Below are 21,483 nucleotides of genomic sequence, written 5' to 3'. Positions count from 1 at the left end.
CGTGGAAGAACAAGCCAAGCGGAGGTAAACGGTAAGCCCAAAAGTTAAGGCCGCCCTACCATGGGTTATGGCCACTACATACTGTATACGAGGCATCTTGCACATGGGCAAAAAACACATTTGTAGACATGTATATAGATATATTTTTTTTTTTTACGGATCTGAACACAGGTGCATTGTTATTTATGGAGCAATGCAGACAGGTGCATAAAGAATTCTAATGCAGCATTCAGAGCCACAAGCAAGATCTTATGAATAAATATCAGAAATATATATTACGTCTGTGTGCAAGAGGCATTCATGTAATAGGCATTGTAATTGGCAAATAGGGAGGCTTTAGGTGCAGGAGGTCTGATCCCTTTGTATTGTATCTTCTTACACCTAGACAAGACTCGCTCCTTGTGTCTCTCAGAGGCCTGTGTTTCTGTAGCTGGCCGTATACTCGATTCCCTGGACAGAGACATAGAACCATGTCAGGACTTCTACCAGTATGCTTGTGGAGGATGGATGAAGAGGAACCCTTTACCTGATGGCCGGTCAAGATGGAACACCTTCAACAGCATCTGGGATCAAAACCAAGCGGTGTTAAAACATATACTTGGTAAGAAAGATAATGGTTGAAAGAAAGGATAAGTGAAGGGCAGGGATCTGAAAGATAATAAAATAATAGCAATCAAGTAAAATAAGTTAGGCAACATTAAATGTCTAGAAATGTATATTTGCACAATCTGTTGAGTATTCATTCCATGATTCTAGGTATCAGCAGTTGAAATGGCCTGGTCTTAGGCCGCGTACACACGGGCGGACTGTTCGCCCAACCTTGTTCGGCAAACAGTTTCATCAAACAGTCCGCTCAAAATTTGCATGAGCGGACTTGCCCACACACGAGCGGACTGTTTGACGAACAAGGTTGGGCAAACAGTTCGCTCAACTTTTGAAATGAACGGACTCGCCCACGTAAGGAGGAGGCAAATCCGCCCATTTCGAGCGCGTGTACAGGTAGGCGGGGCCCGCGAAGGAGACGTCGCGGGCTCCGCCGCCTGGAATGGGCTTAAAGGGGAACCCCAACGCCGAAAAAAATCGGCGTGGGGTTCCCCCCAAGTCCACACCAGACCCTTGTCCGAGCACGCTACCCGGCCGGCCAGGAAAGGGGGGCGAGCGAGCGCGCCCCCCCTCCTGAGCCGTACCAGGCCGCGTGCCCTCAACATGGGGGGTGCCTTGGGGAAGGGGGGGCCGCGCGGCCCCCCCACCCCAAAGCACCTTGTCCCCATGTTGATGAGGACAAGGGCCTCTTCCCGACAACCCTGGCCGTTGGTTGTCGGGGTCTGCGGGCGGGGGGCTTATCGGAATCCGGGAGCCCCCTTTAAGAAGGGGGCCCCCGGATACCGGCCCCCCACCCTATGTGAATGAGTATGGGGTACAATGTACCCCTACCCATTCACCTGTGAAATAAAGTACAAAAAAAAACACAACACATGGAAAAAGTATTTTATTGCACAGCTCCGGGGGTCTTCCGTCTTCGGGGGTCTTCTCGCCGGACTCCTCCGCTATGTGTGTGTAGCTCTTTTACTAGCGGAGGAGTCCGGCTTTCTTCCTCCCCGCCGCCGGCCTCTTCTCCCGACTTCGGGGGTCTTGTCCCCCTCTTCGGTTCTTCTGCCGGGCCACCGCGCCTGGTCCGGTGGCCCGGTCTTCTGTCGCCGTCTTCCGTTCTTCTGTCGCCGCCTTCGGTTCTTCTGCCGGGCCACCGCGCCTTCTTGTAGCTCTTTTACAGGCGGTGGCCCGGTCTTCTGTCGCCGCTGTCGTCGTCGCCGCCGCCGCCTTCCGTTCTTGTTCTTCTTCTTGTTCTTCTTCTTCTCCTGGAGATGTTGACTCGACGATCTCTCCGGCCGGAATGCCAGAGCCGCGCTGTGCGGTCACTTATATAGTGACAATGGGGCGGTGTCACATGGTATATGTCACATGGGTTGGTCACATGGTGACCCCGCCCCCTTACGATGTCATAGTCCCCATGTGACATCAACCCATGTGACCAACCCATGTGACATATACCATGTGACACCGCCCCATTGTCACTATATAAGTGGCAGCGGAGCGTGTCCCTGGCATTCCGGCCGGAGAGATCGTCGAGTCAACATCTCCAGGAGAAGAAGAAGAAGAACAAGAAGAAGAACAAGAACGGAAGGCGGCGGCGGCGGCGACGGCGATGACAGCGGCGACAGAAGACCGGGCCACCGCCTGTAAAAGAGCTACAAGAAGGCGCGGTGGCCCGGCAGAAGAACCGAAGGCGGCGACAGAAGAACGGAAGACGGCGACAGAAGACCGGGCCACCGGACCAGGCGCGGTGGCCCGGCAGAAGAACCGAAGAGGGGGACAAGACCCCCGAAGTCGGGAGAAGAGGCCGGCGGCGGGGAGGAAGAAAGCCGGACTCCTCCGCTAGTAAAAGAGCTACACACACATAGCGGAGGAGTCCGGCGAGAAGACCCCCGAAGACGGAAGACCCCCGGAGCTGTGCAATAAAATACTTTTTCCATGTGTTGTGTTTTTTTTTGTACTTTATTTCACAGGTGAATGGGTAGGGGTACATTGTACCCCATACTCATTCACATAGGGTGGGGGGCCGGTATCCGGGGGCCCCCTTCTTAAAGGGGGCTCCCGGATTCCGATAAGCCCCCCGCCCGCAGACCCCGACAACCAACGGCCAGGGTTGTCGGGAAGAGGCCCTTGTCCTCATCAACATGGGGACAAGGTGCTTTGGGGTGGGGGGGCCGCGCGGCTCCCCCTTCCCCAAGGCACCCCCCATGTTGAGGGCACGCGGCCTGGTACGGCTCAGGAGGGGGGGCGCGCTCGCTCGCCCCCCTTTCCTGGCCGGCCGGGTAGCGTGCTCGGACAAGGGTCTGGTGTGGACTTGGGGGGAACCCCCACGCCGATTTTTTTCGGCGTTGGGGTTCCCCTTTAAGCCCATTCCAGGCGGCGGAGCCCGCAACGTCTCCTTCGCGGGCCCCGCCTACCTGTACACGCGCTCGAAATGGGCGGACTTTCCGAGCGGGAACAGTCCGCTCATTTCGAAAGTACAGCGGACAAGCCCACACACGGGCGGACTGTTCGCTCAAACACAGTTTCAGCGGACAGTTTTTCGGAATTTCCGAAAGACTTTGTCCGTCCAACTGTCCGCTGAAACTGTCCGCTGAAAGCCCACACACGAGCGGACTGTCCGCCCAAACACTGTTCAGCGGACAAGGTTGGGCGAACAGTCCGCCCGTGTGTACGCGGCCTTAAAGTAAACTGTGTGTTGTTTGGTTGGGTACCTGCAGGTTGGTGGGGTCTGCCATAGGTATACAAATGTTTATTTTATAATTTTAACTGTAACTGACATACAATGTTATATGTTGCAGAGAATTCTACATTTAACTCTAGCAGTGAGGCAGAGATGAAGACACAGCGGTTTTACCTGTCTTGCCTCAAAGAACAGAAAATTGAGGAGCTGAAAGAAAAACCCCTCACTGACCTGATAAAGAAGGTGAAAATACTAACAATCTCTTGTTAAAATAGATCAAAATCTTAACTGAGTGATATTTAATTTGCAAAAATTTTAAATAATTGTACCATTTAAGGGTAGGGTGCTGGGGTGGTTGTCACGTCTTCTTCCATGTTTCCCTCTTTGTTGGACACCAAGCAAGGGTGACATTATTATTATTATACGGGATTTATATAGCGCCAACAGTTTGTGCAGAGCTTTACAACATGAGGGCAGACAGTACACTAACAATATAAATCAATACAGGAGGGATCAGAGGGCCCTGCTCGTTAGATCTTACAATCTAGAAGATGACATAAGAGGTGTACCCTGGGGTGGGTTCTTCTGGGCTACGCTAGGCACATGCAACAAGATCACTCTATTACACATGGGGTTCCTCTTCTTCTGTGCCGTTTTCATCAATGTCCTGGGACAAGGCTGATGCTGCTACTGTGGGGCCTCTACACTCAGAGATGAACATACATCAAATACACTTGCACCATAACTGTTATCCAGCTAACTCTTGGGTCCCGGTGACAATGTACACATTCACTCTAACTTGCATTTAGGAGAGACATGTTGAGACTTGTCCACTTCCACCCATCCAGCATATTACCACTATCTCAATCCCAGTAGCGGTGTGGGGGCATGCACCTAGCATGGACTCTATGCCTGCACTTCACCTAACTCTTGCTTTTCCATACCTGTGTACAGGTTGAGAACCTCTGCTGCACAAGTCTGCTCCCATTTCTATGGGAGATGGACGGCTCATGGCGAGAGTGCTGACAACAACTTCCTCACTGCAAGAGGCTGTCCCACCTGTCACAAGTACATGATTCATGACAGGCTGCTTGGTACACCTTTCTTACCCTTGGAAACCACTGTACCTTCACACTTCAATAACTCTTTTATTCTTGGAATATATTATGTAGCTTTAGCGGCTATCATTGACAGTGTTATCCAACTTGTTTTTGCATTGTATCCTAATACCCCAAATTCCTTGTTATGTACTCCAGTATTTCTGTAGACCATTGTAGTAGCTTTGTCATAATTGTGCTGGTAACAATAAACAATTTTTCTATTAAGGTTGGTGGATGGAATATCTCAGGTACCTGGAGAGGGGATAACTTTATGGCTGTGCTAAAGACTGTCTCAGGGACGTACCGGGCGACACCATTCTTCAGTGTCTTTGTAAGCGCGGACTCCAAGAGCTCAAATAGCAACATTATACAGGTATTAGCATTAGACTAGACAGTATATATATATATACAATATACAATAGAACAATATAAATATATCATTTGGATTCATGTTTTTGGCACATAGAAATAGTTGACCTACTTCGGGGGTTATTTATAATGAAAAACAGATACTGGTATCCACTATCCGACAGACACCGCAATGTTTACTCAGCACTGCTCCTGCAATTTACATACCATTTATAAATGATATGTATAGAACCACACAATCTTGACAGTGAGCCCTCATTCACACCGGTGCAATTTGTCATGCGATTTGGAACAGACTCACTTGTAGGCAATGGAACCATTTATATCACCTCATGTCACAGTGATTATGAAAAAGGTTCCTGCGCTACTTTTTTTCTGATTTCATTGCGACTGGCATAGACTTCTGTTAACCACTTCAGCCCCAGAAGGATTTACCCATTTCCTGACTCTGTACCCAAATAAAATTGATGTCCTTTTTTTCCCACAAATAGAGCTATCTTTTGGTGGTATTTGATCACCTCTGCATGTCCAATCACAGCAGTAGCTGCGCTCTGGCAGCGCTCAAGCACTCCCTACACCGGGTGCCCAAAATCACATACTGGTACCTGATTTTTGCGCAGCCGGGCTGCCCTGCTGCAGTATATGTAAGGTGGGCGGTCCGGAAGCAGTTAAATGAAGTCGCAAGATGCAATGAAATTGGCGGTGCAAATCACACTGATCTACGGCTTTGAAATCAGGCTGAAGTAGCGCAATTTCAAAGCCGCACCTATGTGTACCAAGTCTAAACCCTCGTACACACAGGCGGAATGTCGGGAGGCAACGTCTGGTTCCAAAAAAAACGGGCCGTCATGCGGTCCATGTATATGTCAGTCTGTTGGACGTGCATGCTGGAAATCCAGCACTCAAGTGACTTCCGATCAGTGACCTCTCCCCTGTCAGAACAGCTCAACGGGGCAGATCGCTGAACTAACCTTGCATGGTTAGTACAGTGTCTCCAACCGGAGCTGTCAGGTTTTTTGTTTGTGCAACCCACCAGAAAAAAAACTGTAGTGTCTACCCTCCTTTAATAGCAGAGATCGTAGGTTAAACAAAGAAATAGTGAAGGAAGCTGCAGTGAAACATTTGTGGAGTCATTTATCCTCAAAGATCACAGTAAAAGTAATTTATTCATTTTGTAATCCAGAAAAATATAGATTTTTCTTTTTTAAGTTTTGAACATTCCCCCAAAATAACAAAAAAATTGGATACAAAACTTTATTAAAATCACATGTAAATTGTTAGAAAGTTTTAAGAACTTTCTTTTTTCTTTAACTTTTTAACAATGTATCTGAGTAATAGTAAGTGGTTATTCCTGCGCTGCCACTGCGTTAAAATATTATTGGGAAGAGCTGCGTACACCGAAAATGCATAAAACTGAATCCACTGATGAAAAATAGCTGGGGTGTGTTGATGTTGCGCTAATCTGATTAATTTATAAATCAAAGGGCTATCTAACCTTTTAAATCTACCTTGCTCAATCTAAGGTTAGCCTCTTAAAGATAATTTAAAAAGATCTTAGCAATGTTATAGTATACAGCGTATGCTTGTTATTCAATTATTACCATACAGTGTAAAAGCATAAATAAAGTGCAAAAAAGAATTATAAATAAATATATATATATATATTATATATATATATATATATATATATATATATATATATATATATATATATATATATATAAAGTGCACAGTGACAATATGTAAACGTACTACAGAGGTGCTAACACCCATCGGTGTTGTGCATATATATATATATATATATATATATATATATATATATATATATATATATATACACAAAGCTCTAATGGTGTTGGCTACTTAATATCAAGATATAAGATTATAATCTATTATGGTGCCAAATTGCAAAAAGAAAAACGTGAAAAAAGTAAATGCACTACAGAGACAATCTGTGCGCATTAATTTCCGGTAGTGTGAAATATCATGAAAAAAAGTACTAGGTGCTCAATAAATAGGTGCAAACAATACACATAATAAAAACATACGATAAAACCTTCAGGGATGTAAACAACATCCCAAATATAAATAAAAATTCATTACTTAAAGTGAATAAATAGATACAAAATAGATATGTGCACTAAAGAGTCTATATATAAAAATAGACCACACAATTGATAAAGTGCACTCATCAATTTCCAGCAATTCATCAATTGTGTGGTCTATTTATATATATATATATATAGACTCTTTAGTGCACATATCTATTTTGTATCTATTTATTCACTTTGAGTAATGAATTGTTATTTATTTTTGAGATGTTGTATACATCCCTGAAGGTTTTATCATATGTTTTTATTATGTGTATTGTTTGCACCTATTTATTGAGCACCTAGCACTTTTTTTCATGATATTTCACACTACCAGAAATTAATGCCCACAGATTGTCTCTGTAGTGCGTTTACTTTTTTTCACTTTATACTTTTTGCAATTTGGCACCATAATAGATTATAATCTTATATCTTGATATTAAGTAGCCAACACCATTAGAGCTTTGTATATATATGCACAACACCGATGGGTGTTAGCACCTCTGTAGTATGTTTACAGATTGTCACTGTGCACTATATATATATATATATATATATATATATATATATATATATATATATATATATATTAATATTTATACATATGGGAAGGGGTCCAGCGCCTCCTGGCTGATCTCTTGGATCGGCGGGTGGACCTGGATCCTAAGACCTTCTTGTTGGGCATCCCTCTCCCTACATTGACGAAGTCCCGCAAGAAATTATCACGGCATATCCTGACTGCGGCGAGATGCCTAATAGCCCTACACTGGAAAAAGGTGCTGCCCCCCGCTCTGGGAGCACTCCATGCTAGAGTTCAGGACGTGGAGTTGATGGAGAGGATGACCGCCAGGATACAGGACAGGCTCGAGGCCCACGATGTGGTCTGGAGTCCATGGAACTCCCGGGAGATCCAACTGTGAAAAAGAAGCAGAGACCACGCACGGTGACTATACCCCCTACCTTTCCCTACCCCTCCTCCCCCACACTCTCCTCCCCCCTTTCTCTTTACTTTTTAGCCTTTGCTAAACTCTCTTTCTTTCTTCTTATCCCTCTTATCTCCTATACTTCTCACCTCTGCTCTCGTTCTTCTTCTCTCTCTGCTGCTTAGTACCCCTATTTCTTTTTTGCCAGCCTCTCTCTCCTTTTCTATCATGGCTGGTGCATGTACGTGCTTTGTTGTTCTTTTAGCACACTACTTTGTGGATGCTGTTTGTCATGAGAGATTGATACTGTAAGAAGAGGTCCATGACTTGATGCGGGGCTACTCCACTGGACCCTATGGTGGGTAAAGCCATTCTTTATTTCTCAGGGTCGGCCCGGTTGTTCGCGGGGGGCCCCCCCGGGCTGGCATTTGCCGGCCCTGGGGGGCCAACTGGGATGGGCCAAGAGGTGGGTGGTCCCTGCGGCCTACTCTTTTCTGTTCTAGATGTTTTATTCTGATGTAGTAATGCATGACGTGTAATGCACTTTTTGAAAATAAATAAATATGTTAATTGAAAAAAAAAAAAAATATTTATACATATATATTTATTTCTAATTCTTTTTTGCACTTTATTTATGCTTTTACACTGTATGGTAATAAATGAATAACAAGAATACGCTGTATACTATAACATTGCTAAAATGTATCTGAGTAGTCCTATAAATTAGAGATACAGTATTTGTGATTTTAAAATTATTTTGTAAAACATTTTTATAACATTTTTGTATTAAATTGGCTGTATACCCGCAGAAAAAAAAAAAAAAGGTAAAAAAAAAACCTGTAAGGCAAAAAACAAAAAAAAAAAACCTGTAAGGCAAAGGCATAATGAGCTAGTATGCACCGCATACTAGCTCATTATGAAATACTTACCTTAGAACGAGGTGTCAGTATCTAATCCCAGTCCACGCCAAGGGAGCTGACATTTTGCCCTCAGCGCGTCTTTGGGGCTCTGGTGCTGTGAGTGGCCGGAGCCATGATGACGTCACTCCCGCGCAGGCTCGCATGAGTCTTTTCCCTGGCAAAGTCCGGCAGCGTCTGCTAGACCTTCAGCCAGACATTCACAGCGCATGCGCCGCTGACGTCAGCGGCTGCATGCAAAGTGAATGTCTCCTAAACTGAACAGGTTTAGGCAATATTAATTTTACCTCCAGGTAAGCCTTATTTTAGGCTTACCTGTAGGTAAAAATTTTAAAAATGGGTATTCAACCGCTTTAAAGCTTTTCGTCTAATTCTGAGGAATGTCCTAAGCGTTTTCTAAAAGTTTTCCTATATCATATTTGATCTCTTTTAAGAGCCATAATTACTTCCCATTTTGAAAGTTTGTAATCCAGTTCAAATCACCCATTCTCCAACAGTGATTCAGCAGCCTTTTGGGCACTTTCACAAGTGACCAGGGCAGTAAAAACCCGAAAGCCTGTCACCTGCTACCATACCACCCTGCAAAAAGCGATCCACCAAAATGGTAAAAAAATAGTTGCTTGTGGAATTGTTAAAATCCATGAAAGTTTATTTTTGGCTCTGTCCAATTGGAAAGATTTCACCGCATTTCCTGTTCCTGGGATGCAACAGGAAATGAGATATAATCTGTAGAGGGAATTCTCCTCTAAACCCTGGTTAACACCTATGCATTTTTTAGAGCTTTTTCAGTTTTGAAGACTACTACGCTACAGTCCATTTAACATGGTTTCCCATGGGTCACGTTGACATTGTACATTTTATGGAAAGGGCCAGGGACTTTTTTTCTGGTTTTTGGTTCCATAGACTTCAATGGATCAAAAATGTGTATTCAAACATATAAAATGCCCCTGGAATATGCAAACTACAACCTGCATAGGTGTAAAGTATTAGACAGTTGTCATTGGAATAAGTGTCTCCACTGGAAGATTTACCCTCTATGTATGTTCTGGTAACAACAATACCTAACTAATGATATATAAAAATACTGAAAGCAGACAAATGTATAGGTGAAAACCAAAAAATATATATTTTTAATTTTATGATTATTATTGTTATTAGTCTATATACATATAGAGTCAGACTATGACAAAGCCCTTTACAGTTACATGTAATGCCTTTTTACTTAAAATTTCTTTCTACCACAGGTGGACCAGTCTGGACTCTTCCTTCCATCAAGAGATTATTATTTGAATAAGACAACTAATGGAAAGGTAAGTCAGTATGTTCTGTCCTAGCTGGGGTCTAAAGACTTTTAAATGTTACACAGCTGTTGACACTGCTAGGTTTTACGTCACTTAGCATAAAGGCATGTGTTCATTTTAAAGTCCACTTTAATAGAAAAGCTGGCATATGGGAACGTTTAAAATAAGTAGTCACAGCATATTTACTGTTTTAATAACTTTTGTTTTAACCACCTCAATACAGGGGAATTACACCCCCTTCCTGCCCAGGCCAATTTTCAGCTTTCAGCGCTGTCACACTTTGAAAGACAATTGCACGGTCATGCTACCGTGTACTCAAAGTACATTTCTTGTTAATACATCACGGGACACAGGAGCTTCATTACATAGTGGGTTATATAGGCACCTCTGGTGATTGGACACTGGTTAACCCCAATTAAGGAGAATTCCTCCCCTATATAACCCCTCCCATATGGGAGGCACCTCAGTTTTTTCGCCAGTGTCTATGGTGGTTGGTCACGTAAAACATGTGTTATGAAGAAAGCTCTGTGCAGGCCCCTGTGCGGGGGCCTAGGGGCTACAGCAAACCTGATCCATATCTCGGCCCGATATTTGACTCCCAAGATGATATGGCCTTGTCAGCCGAAGAAACGAGGTTTGGCCTGTAAGTCCTCTCCTATTGGAAGACTGGGCTCTGGGAAAACCAGACTTGGTGTACTGTTTACACAGAGTGCACAAACGTTTCTGGCAGAGTCTTTTACATGGTCCAGGTAGGAGGCTCTTCTGAGAAAGCGCCCCAGATAAACCTGAAGGTTGGCTAACACTGCCCGCCGTGATGGGTGAAGGCTGGAATTTGTCTGTTTCAGCAATTCCTGCGGCGAGGACAGGTAAGGGAAGTTAATCCTATATATATAATAATATGATGGATTTCTTCATTTTGAGTAGTTGTATGTCTTACCTGGTTTCCACCACTAGAGGGAGTAAGAGGAGCTTGATGCATACTTACATGCCTTTCAGTACACACGCTCAGTGAAGCCTGGTTCTCCAGCTGTCTCACGTCTCCACTGCAGTCCCTGCCACAATAGAGGTAATACAGGGGTCCCACATAGTCTGGGGGTCCCACGCAGCTCCGATGGAGTTTCCCTTTCCCCCCTTGATTCCGCGGTCCTCGTGCACACGCGCCGGGCGTGCTCCCGGCCTAATGGAGGAGGGGGGAGTGTGGTTGTGAGCCGTGCACGTAAGTGTGCACGGCGCTGTACTGCGCAGGCGCCAGGCGGCAGTTTTAAAAAGCCCAGAGCGTCAGGGGGCTGTAAGTGGAGACACAGGAGCTGTGGGCAGTAAGCATCCCAGGGGATTGGATCCAGGCAAACCTTAGACACCTACTCAGCATCAGGTTGTGCAGTTTAAGCATATATATTTATTGTGAGACTTTAAGCACAACAGTGATTGCACTTTGTACTAGTACCTCTGCTTGTAGCTTAGGACTATGTCTCCTCGTAAGAGGGTCTCAGGGGGAGGGGTTCTAAAAGAGCCTGTAAGTTACCATCCCCCCCTGCAAGACTGGAGCCAGACTCTCAGGACTAGTCAGTGCCCCTGTCAGGTTTTGCAGCCTCTCCTAATGTCTCAGCCCCGGTATATGTCACTGAGGACTCCCTTAGGGCTACATTGGAGGGTTTTGAAGGTAGAATAATGAATTTTATTTCTGCTTCCCTGATAGATAGCAGGAAAAGGGGTAGATCCCCTCCCTCTGCTGAGATTCCTCTCTCAGATGATTCTTCTGACAATGAGGAGAGATCCCTGTCTTGGGACAGGGATCTTGACCAGTCGGAGGAATCAGAGGAAGAGGAGAGCGTCCCCTCCTCCCAGGCGCTCAGAAAACAGGTGCGGTATTATACGGAATTGGTGCGTACCACATTCAGAATGCCTGCTGCTGAAGTCGCTACGTCCTCTGTTTCTTCCCTGGGAGTCAGGAAAGCCCCACAGACTGCCTATTCCTTCCCAATTCATCCCTTAATGGATAAATTGTTGTATGAGGATTGCGGACATCCCGATAAACTGTTTGCTCCTCCTAAAAGATTTTCTGTGCATTATCCTCTGGAGGAAAGTTTCACCAAGAAGTGGGGGGTCCCATCTGTCGATGCGGCTGTTTCTTGCGTGAATAAAAACCTGACTTGTCCCTTGGATAATGCGCAGGTATTTAAAGATCCAACTGATAAGAAGCTGGAAATCTTATTAAAAGCCTCCTTTTCCATGACTGGCGCTGTAGTGCAACCTACAGTCGCAGCCGTGGGGTTGTGTCAGTTCCTCAAGGAACAGGTTAAGCAGATGCTTGGGCTCCTTCCCAGTGAGGAAGTAGAGAATTATGCAGAAATACCTCATATTCTGTGTTTCATGATTGATGCGATTTTGGATTCTGTCCAACAAGCATCACGTTTGTCTCTCCTGTGGGTACACATGCGAAGGGCCCTATGGCTAAAGAATTGGGCAGCTGAGCTGTCATGCAAGAAGCATTTGATTGGGTTCCCGTTTAAAGGGGAACGTTTGTTTGGAGAAGAATTAGACAAATTCGTCCAAAAAATTTCAGGGGGTAAATCTACTCTTCTTCCAGTCAAAAGGAGCATTTAGGCATGCTCTCTCTCCCGGAGGATCTAGCTCTAAGCAGTGGCACCTGCCTTCTCAACCCTCCTCTACAGGAAAGGCTCAGGGCCGGGCCCAGGGGCAGAAAAAGACTTGGGGGCGAAAGCCTGCCAAGCAAACCCCAAAAGCTTCCTTGTGAAGGGGCGCCCCCGCTCGGCCGAGTGGGGGGAAGGCTCCTTCAGTTTGCAGGAGCCTGGCGGGAAGAGATCCGGGACAAGTGGGTGATCTCTTCGGTACCTCTGGGCTACAGGCTAGAGTTTCAGGAGATTCCACCTTCTCGCTTTCTAAGGTCAAGGATCCCCAGGGATCCAGTAAAGCAAAAACCGCTATTTCTGGCCTTAGATCACTTACTATCCCAGGGGGGTGATAGTAGAAGTGGACCCAAAAGAACAGGGTTCAGGGTTTTACTCGAATCTCTTCACCGTTCCGAAGCCAAATGGAAGTGTCAGACCTATCCTAGATCTGAAGGATCTGAACCGGTTTTTACGCATCCGGTCCTTCCGAATGCAGTCAATCCGCACTGGGGTCTCCTCCCTGCAAGGGGGAGAGTTTATGGCATCAATAGGCATCAAGGATGCATATCTCCATGTGCCAATTTTTCCCGCACACCAAAAATTTCTAAGGCTCGCGGTAGAGCGGCGCCATTTTCAATTTGTGGCCTTGCCGTTCGGGCTTGCTACGGCCCCTCGAGTCTTCACAAAGATTCTGGACCCTCTCTTGGCAAACCTAAGAGCTCAGGGTATAGCTGTCATGGCTTATCTAGACGATTTGCTTCTCATGGAGAAAACAGTAGCGTTCCTGAACCACAGCGTCACCAGAACGCTAGAACACCTGGAACGCCTAGGTTGGATTATAAACCTAGAAAAGTCGTCGCTATAGCCTGCCACCAGGTTGGAATACCTGGGTATGATCATCGACACCGCTCAGGGCAAGGTGTTTCTTCCAAGGCCAAAAGCCTTGGCCATTGGGGATCTGGTGTGCCTATTTCTGGGCAAGAGATTGTCCCCCATTCGATTGTGCATGAGACTGTTAGGGAAAATGGTCGCCTCCTTCGAGGCCATCCCATTCGCCCAGTTCCACTCAAGGCCTCTGCAAAGATGCATCCTTGCGGCTTGGAACAGGAAGCCCCAATCCTTGGATCTTCCTATGCGACCCTTCTCATGAATGCACTTTGCCAGTAATCCAAGCTCCAGCACAAAATTAATCAGCTGATTGGACTGTAAGATTTACTTTAAGTTGACCTTTTGTTTCATTAGATCTTTAACGAATTACCGAATCATGTCAAATTCATTCGTTATATCCGCTATAATTTCTTTCGTATTAGTTGAAATTCGTTATTTTTTCTTCAGACATTCAGATGCATCAGAATGTCCAAAAGATGCAAAATTCGGCCGAATTTAGATTCATTACGAAAAAAGAATTGCACAAGCCTAGTACAGACAGTCATTACTGATGGGCAGTAATTGGCATCTGTGAAGGGCACTGACAAGCATTACTGATGGGCACTGATTGGCACTTTGGGCACTGATGGCCACTTTGGTGGGCACTGATTGGCAGCTGATGGGTAGTGATTGGTAGATGTGGTGGGCACCTCTAAAGGAGGCTGAGCTGATAATCAATGTGCTGATTATCAGCGCAGACCCTCCCTCTGACAGAAGAGCCGTCGATCAGCTTTCCTGTCAGCACGAACCGAGTAAAGCCATTTAACAGCACTTCCTGGTTACACACTGTGATCAGCTGTGATTGCTCACAGCTGATCAAGTGGTAAAGAGCCTAGGTCATAGGCTCTTTACCACAATCAGAGATGCGGTGTGTCAGAAAAAAATCTGAAATTTGAAAAAAATCTGAAATTCAAACAAAATCTGAAATTCAAAAACCCAAAAATTTGAAAATCTGAATTAATAACTAACTAATAATAACTTAAGGAAAAAAAATCAGAATCGCACTAAACCTATAAATGTAAATGGAAGTAAACCATAAATTAAACATATAAATATGCAAACCATTCCAAGTGCAATGTGACTACAAATGGCTGATAAGCCCTAAATTGTGCACTCTAAAGTGTGTGAATTCACGACAGTTCATTGTGGATAACAAATGTATATGAATAAATTTAAAAAATCATAAACATTTATGAAAAACAAGATTTTCCAAAATTGAGTCCATAACGGAAACTGAACAATCCGTGTAGAATTAACCATGAAATATCACATCCACCCATGCAAAAATCAGGGAAAAAGTAAATCCACTGATGAGATGAGTCTTCAACCAAAAAAGTGCAATCCACCAGCATGTAGAGAGAGTTACCAAATCGTCGTGATCCCCCACTACAGAGGATCAAGAAAAGCATATGCGCAGCTATAACTCCGAATGGCCTCAATAGTGGCCTCAATAGTGGGTGCACATAACATGTAAAAAACATAGATACTCCGATAGTGTAAAATCTTATGGTTTATTGGAAGATTAAAAACAGAAAACACACTTACAAATGTAGCATCTTAGAAAGCCTGAAGTCTGACGTGCCGGCTGTAAACACTCAGACAAACCCGTCCTTCTGGATACACAACAGTAACTCAAGGTGACGTCATTGCGTCGTCATGCTCGGGTGGAGCAGGACGACGCACTGATGTCACCTCAAGTTACTGTTACTAAACCCACAGGAGTAAAATCAGTCTGTATATTCACTATAGCATGTTTGTTATACTCACTGTGGAACCTAAGGGGTTAATAGTCTGCATTTTGTGAAAAGGCCGTTCGATCTGGTCTCCTCTGATCATCTCCTTCTTTCAGTCTCCAAAAAATACCTGATATTTACAGAGCCAGGGGACAGGCTGCACATGCTCAGTTTGGTGTGTATTGCTAGAAAGTTTTTATTTATTTTTTCCTTGGGAGAGAGCATGTGATCAGCATGTGACAATTACCACTCTTTATGTTTCTAAAATAATTGTATTTCCATGTTCTGTGTACTGTGGGAGACCAGATATAGTGAATGCAGGGTCCTGGGTTTAGTAATCCTTTAACTTACATTACTTTTGATGGCACCCTAATTCAAAGGGTGCATTGTCTATAACTAAATATGCTGTACCTTGCTGCTGAGCAATCAAGTTGAAGAAACCAAAATCAAATGCAGCAGAAATTTTAGTCGTTTTCTACCACAATCGTTTTTTTCTTTATAGTAGTTATTATTTCTTGTTTTAAGTCTATTTCAACCAATTGATTGAGGGTCAATCAAATACATTAATGCTAGGCAGCTTTTATTCTTTGAGTCACAGCAATCATATTGGCAATCAAAAGCTGGTTAAAAGTTGCTTTCTCCCTCCAGCATCTCAGTTCTTCCTACTGGCAATTGGTAAAGTGTCCTGATCTGGAGCAGAAGACAGCTGCAGTCTCAGTCTGCCTGTGTCTCTGCCGGTGTCTTGTCAAATAGGGTCCTCCATCGGATGCTGTCCTCTGCGTACTGCGCATGCGCAGTACACAGGAGCACAGATTCCGAAAATTGCCGAGGACGAACGGCGCCTGCGCCGTGAGTCCAGGTTCTATCCCCACTATCCAAGTGGACATAGAGTTAGAATAAAAAAGAGCCGAGCGCAGCGAGGCCGAGCCCGAAGCGTGGCGAGCGAAGCTCGCCCGCGAGGGGCCCTCTAAAATTCTAAACCCTATGTCCGCTTGGATAGTGGGGCTACCTCCTCCACTCACGGCGCAGGCGCCGTTCAGCTTCGGAGATTTTCCGAAGCTTCGTCTGCTCCGTACTGCGCATGCGCAGTACGGAGCGGACACATATGGATGGCCGGACTCTATTAGGCAGAACACCGGGTCCTGAAACTCCCCCTCGTCAATGTTATCTCTGGTCAGCATGAGCAGGAAGCTTCACCTCCTCCCTGAGTGCTGACCTCTCATCCCCCTCCAGATCTGCTCTCACTGCTCTGTGCTCACTGAACTCCAGGGTTTGGATGGAGCAGTGCTTCTGCTGGAGGGGGGGAGGGGGGGGTTGCTGCTGGAACAAAGTCACAAAACTTTAGGATTTTGGAGAGAGGGTGAATATGAAGCCAGCCTAGAACTGCAGATAACTGTCAATGCAGTGCTGAGCAAGAACCCAGTGGACACATCTCTCTCTCTCCAGCTGCCAGGCATCTCTGCCCAGCTATTTCTATATACCATCCCTAAGGTCACTTTATACTTCATATAGCAGTAACAAACATTCCTGCTCACATTTTCTTTTTTTTTTTTTCTTGTTTTTCACACATAGGGTAACCCATTCACTTGAATGGGCTGCCATATATGTGACAAACATATACCGGTAGAGGCTTCAGAAACTTTTAAGGCATGCAGCGTTGCCACATGACAAAACGCATGTCTTCTCATTGCATTTGGGGTGACATTAACAATTATTGTGCACCACAAGTTCTATGCGCATGTGCAGCGCATTTCCAAAATGCACTGCAAATTGCCCATTACTTGTGCACTTGTCACACATTCAGGTCACCTCCAACGTGAATGTGGCCTAATGTCTCATATACACTGCTAGTTTACTTTTGCTAAACCCCACAGGCTGAACGAAAAAAAACCCTGACACCTCAGGTCAGAGCCTCTGTACTAACAATCTAATGTTAGTACAGTGATCTCCCCTGCTATTCTATTGTATTCTGACAAGGGGACGCCCCACCAGAACACTCCGGTCAGGGAGATGGTCAGCATCCCTTTTTTGATCAAGCCCCTTCGACAAAAGCCAGCTGTCATACCGGGCTGTATACATGCCATGGCTGCAACGCTTTACTTCAGAGCTGAGGCATTTGTACTGCAGGCTGCAGAATTTGACTGGCAGCACCATCTGTCAAACTTCCCATTGAGTTCAATGGGGCTGCTCTGCACCTTCAAGCCAAATACTTGGCTTACAGCTGCAATGCGGTCTCACAATGTAAAAATGTAAAATGTAAAATAAAAACAACAGGTGTCATGAGGCAGCAGTAGCAAGGCTCTTATTTCTGCAATGGCTGCAAAGCATACCATTGTGACCATGGCATTTTAGCAATTTGATTTCCCGGGGGCCCTGTCAGGTAGGTTGTAGGGGGCCCCGTGATTTCTAACAGCGGCCCTGCCTACAGATATATGGGATATTTAGGTTGATGACTTTTTTTTCATAATAGTTTCATCATGTGGACTTCCTTCAAAATGACTTGCAAATATACTGTATGCAATTGCATTAAAAACACAATATTGACATGCCTTAGTAAGAAGCATGATTGCTTCAAAATGTATTCACATTTCATATTGATGTAACAGGTCTATACACAGTCATTGCTTTTCATTTTACAGCTATGGCCAAAAGGTTTGAGACACACATATTAATTTTCACAAAGTCTGCTGGTTCAGTGTTCTGGTCAGATGTTACTATGGTATACCGAAGTATAATTACAAGCATTTCACAGGTGTCAAAGGCTTTTATTGATAATTACATGAAGTTTATGCAAAGAGTCAATATTTGCAGTGTTGACCCTTCTTTTTCAAAAGAACTTGCCCTGGCATGCTGTCAATCAACTTCTGGGCCACATCCTGAATGATGGCAGCCCATTCTTGCATAATTAATGCTTGCAGTTTGTCAGAATTTGTGGGGATTTTTTGTTCACCCGCCTCTTGAGGATGGACCAAAAGTTCTCAATGGGATTAAGGTCTGGGGAGTTTCCTAGCCGTGGACCCAAAATGTCGATTTTTTTTCCCCCCAGGTCACTTTTGCCTTATGGCAAAATAATCCATTATGCTGGAAAAGGTATTGTTCCTCACCAAACTGTTCTTGGATGGTTGGAAGAAGTTTCTCTTGGAGGATGTTTTTGTATCCATTCGGCGCGCTCCTGACCCAGTCCTGAGCTCCGTGACTGTGGCCGCGGGACCAGCGGACCCGATTGCCGCTGGTGTCCCACGATTGGGTCACAGAGCTGAAGAACGAGGCGAGGTCTGTGTAAACAAACCTCTCCCCGTGCTTCCCTGTGTGGCTGTCACCGATCTTCTCTTCCATTTTATAGGGAAGGACGATCAGTGACGTCACATGCCAGGCCACGCCCCCCTACAATAAAAAAAAACACATAACGTCATACATAACACCTACACTGCCCCCTAGTGGTTAAATCCTTCACTGCGAGTGTCATTTACACAGGAATCAGTGCATTTAATTAGCACTGATTGCTGTATAAATGACAATGGTGCCAAAAATGTGTCAGAAATGTCCAATGTGTCCTCTATAATGTTGCAGTCACAATGTAAATCGCTGATCGCCGCCATTACTAGTAAAAAAAATATATTAATAAAAGTGCTATAAAACTATCTCCTATTTTGTAAACGCTATAACTTTTGTGCAAACCAATCAGTAATTGCTAATTGCGATTTTTTTGACCAAAAATATGTAGAAGAATACGTATCGGCCTGAACTGAGGAATGAAAATGTTTTTTTTATATATTTTTGGGGGATGTTTATTATAGCAAAAAGTAAAAAATATTGAATTTTTTTCAAAATTGTCACTTTATTTTTGTTTATAGCGCAAAAAATAAATACTGCAGAGGTGATCAAATACCACCAAAAGAAAGCTCTATTTGTGAGGAAAAAAAGGACGCCAATTTTGTTTGGGGGCCACATCGCACGACCGTGCAATTGTCAGTTAAAGCGACGCAGTGCCGAATAGCAAAAAGGGGCTTGGTCCTTTGGCTGCAAATTGGTCCGGGGCTTAAGTGGTTAAAAAGGTCCTGTCATGCTTTTCTTCTATTACAGGGGATGTTTATATTCCTTGTAATAGGAATAAAAGTGATCCAAATTGTTTTCTTTTTAAAGGGACAGTGTAAAAATAAAAATAAAATTAAAGCGCCCCGTACCACTGTGCTCGCATGCAGAAGCAAACGCATACGAAAGTCACGCCTGCATATTTTAACAGTGTTTAAACCACATATAGCAAGAGCAATAATTCTAGCAAAAGAACTCCTCTGTAACTCAAAACTAGTAACCTGTAGACATTTTTCAACTTTGCCTATGAATATTTTTAAGTGTCAAAGTTTGTCACCATTCCACGAGTGGGCGCAATGAGGTCTGCAGAGTGTAACTTCAGCTTTTTTCTCACAGCTCAGACAACTTTAAAAAATCCTGGACTTTGAATCAGGGTGTCCAAACTTTTTTCAGAGAGGGACAGATTTGATGAAGTGAACATGTGTGAGGGCCGACCATTTTGCCTGCCATTCTTTGAAACATTAAAATTCGGTATAAGTGTGTTAGTCCGAGTATTAATATACTGCCCAACAATAATTATCTTGCCTTTGTGGCTGTGTGTGGTAAAGAGATGAGCTTGAGCATGTTGTTTGGATATATATATATATATATATATATTTATGGTCCAGAGCCCTCTGACCGATACGGATAAGGATGACAAACAAGGTTAACATAAAGTCGCTTACTTGAAATGGACCTGAAAGTGTGCCCTGGTCTAACGTACGGTATGCCAAAATAAGGGGGCATACCTTAGATAGAGAAATGGGTGATAAAATGAAATTAATATGAAATGGAGTGAAATGAGTACTCTCGTGAAGAGTATAATGCTTGAGAAATGCCCTGATAAAGGGGATGGGCGGGTGGGTATCGCGCGCCGGAACCGACGAGGAAGATAGGCGAACGGGCTGGTTATATACTCCACCGGGCTCCTCCCATAATTCCAGGCCACCATACTGGCCTTTCTATTTATGGTCCAGAGCCCTCTGACCGATACGGATAAGGATGACAAACAAGGTTAACATAAAGTCGCTTACTTGAAATGGACCTGAAAGTGTGCCCTGGTCTAACGTACGGTATGCCAAAATAAGGGGGCAAAACATTCAGGTAGGGGTTGCATTTAATTGATTCAAGTTTGCTACCGGGTGAGCTTGACAAAGGCCTGGGCCATCTCCCCTTCTGGATTGGGTATGTGGCGGGTGAAACAGGTGGACCTCTACCTGCCCAACTTCTTGACAATGTGGTCCGGGACCCCTTGGCGGGATGCTGTTGGAGCTGCTCCGATACGGAAGGAATGTCCGGAGTAGTGAGTAAGGTAGAGGTGAAGGATACCCAGGAGCATCCTGACATGTTCCATAAAGCGGGCAGCGTTCAGAGGTTTAGTGCGAAATGGCCGCAGTGGACTAGTTCCTGGTTGATCAGCCAAAAAGGGGTCAACAAGCGGGTGAGAATGGCGACCGGGCACCAGCGGTTGTTGGACTTATAGAAGTGTATGTCCATACCCGAGCCAAGCTGCGTCTTGGAGACTGCTAAGTGTAAGACGAAATGGTCTTCGTATCGGACCAGGTGATGCTTGCACAGCATGCGTGCTGTGAGGCTACTACAAGTAAACTCGTTTGGCCGTAAGAAGCCGTAGAAGGCTAGGTGTATGGTTGCTTGTAAATGACACTAATGTGGAGACCGAAAGGTGAAGTGGCCAGGATATCTGACATATTTCTAAAACGTCTCCTGTGATAGGCAGTGGTTTGGTGCCGGCCATCGGCTGGCGCTTCTGGATACCGCGCATAACAGCCTGAACGGCGTGGTAAGAAAATAAGGAGGGTACGGTAGGGTCCTGGAGGGACGTGAAATGTTGTACACCGGTCAAGTATAGCCAGATCGTATTAAAGGATAACGCCAACTGCGAGTGGCAGTAGGAAATGAAGGCTATGAATTGCTTGACACAGGACGTCTCTGTGCTGTGACACGTGATGAAGCGGTTAAAGGCCCTCCAGGCTGATTGACAGGCCTTGAGGGTATTGCGGGAAAGGGAGTGATCGATGAGTTGGGTAGCCGCTAGGAGGTGAGGGGCTAATCCAGGGTCAGTTGAGACCAGTCCGGGATAGCTGCTGATGTTGGTCCGGCTCCGGGTACCTGATCGAAAAACGAGAC

At 44.9% G+C, this 21,483-nt stretch overlaps 1 protein-coding gene across 2 annotated transcripts in view; it reads left to right on the top strand.

Annotated features, from left to right (window-relative positions):
* The window catches only part of ECE2 (endothelin converting enzyme 2), a 139,952-nt gene that overhangs the window by 87,419 nt on the left and 31,050 nt on the right, over positions 1-21,483 (top strand). For both annotated transcript variants that reach the window (XM_077487732.1, XM_077487731.1), the window contains exons 4-7: positions 386-601; positions 3,393-3,517; positions 4,601-4,747; positions 9,918-9,983. In XM_077487732.1, coding sequence (XP_077343858.1) covers positions 386-601; positions 3,393-3,517; positions 4,601-4,747; positions 9,918-9,983 — 554 coding nt within the window. The remainder of the gene's footprint in view (positions 1-385; positions 602-3,392; positions 3,518-4,600; positions 4,748-9,917; positions 9,984-21,483) is intronic.

This window comes from Lithobates pipiens, unplaced genomic scaffold (assembly GCF_037356315.1).
Source record: "Lithobates pipiens isolate NorthernLeopardFrog02 unplaced genomic scaffold, aLitPip1_a1.2 Scaffold_18, whole genome shotgun sequence".
Taxonomy (NCBI): Eukaryota; Metazoa; Chordata; class Amphibia; order Anura; family Ranidae; genus Lithobates; species Lithobates pipiens.
Note: the sequence above shows the minus strand (reverse complement) of the source record. Positions and strands in the feature narration are given on the sequence as shown.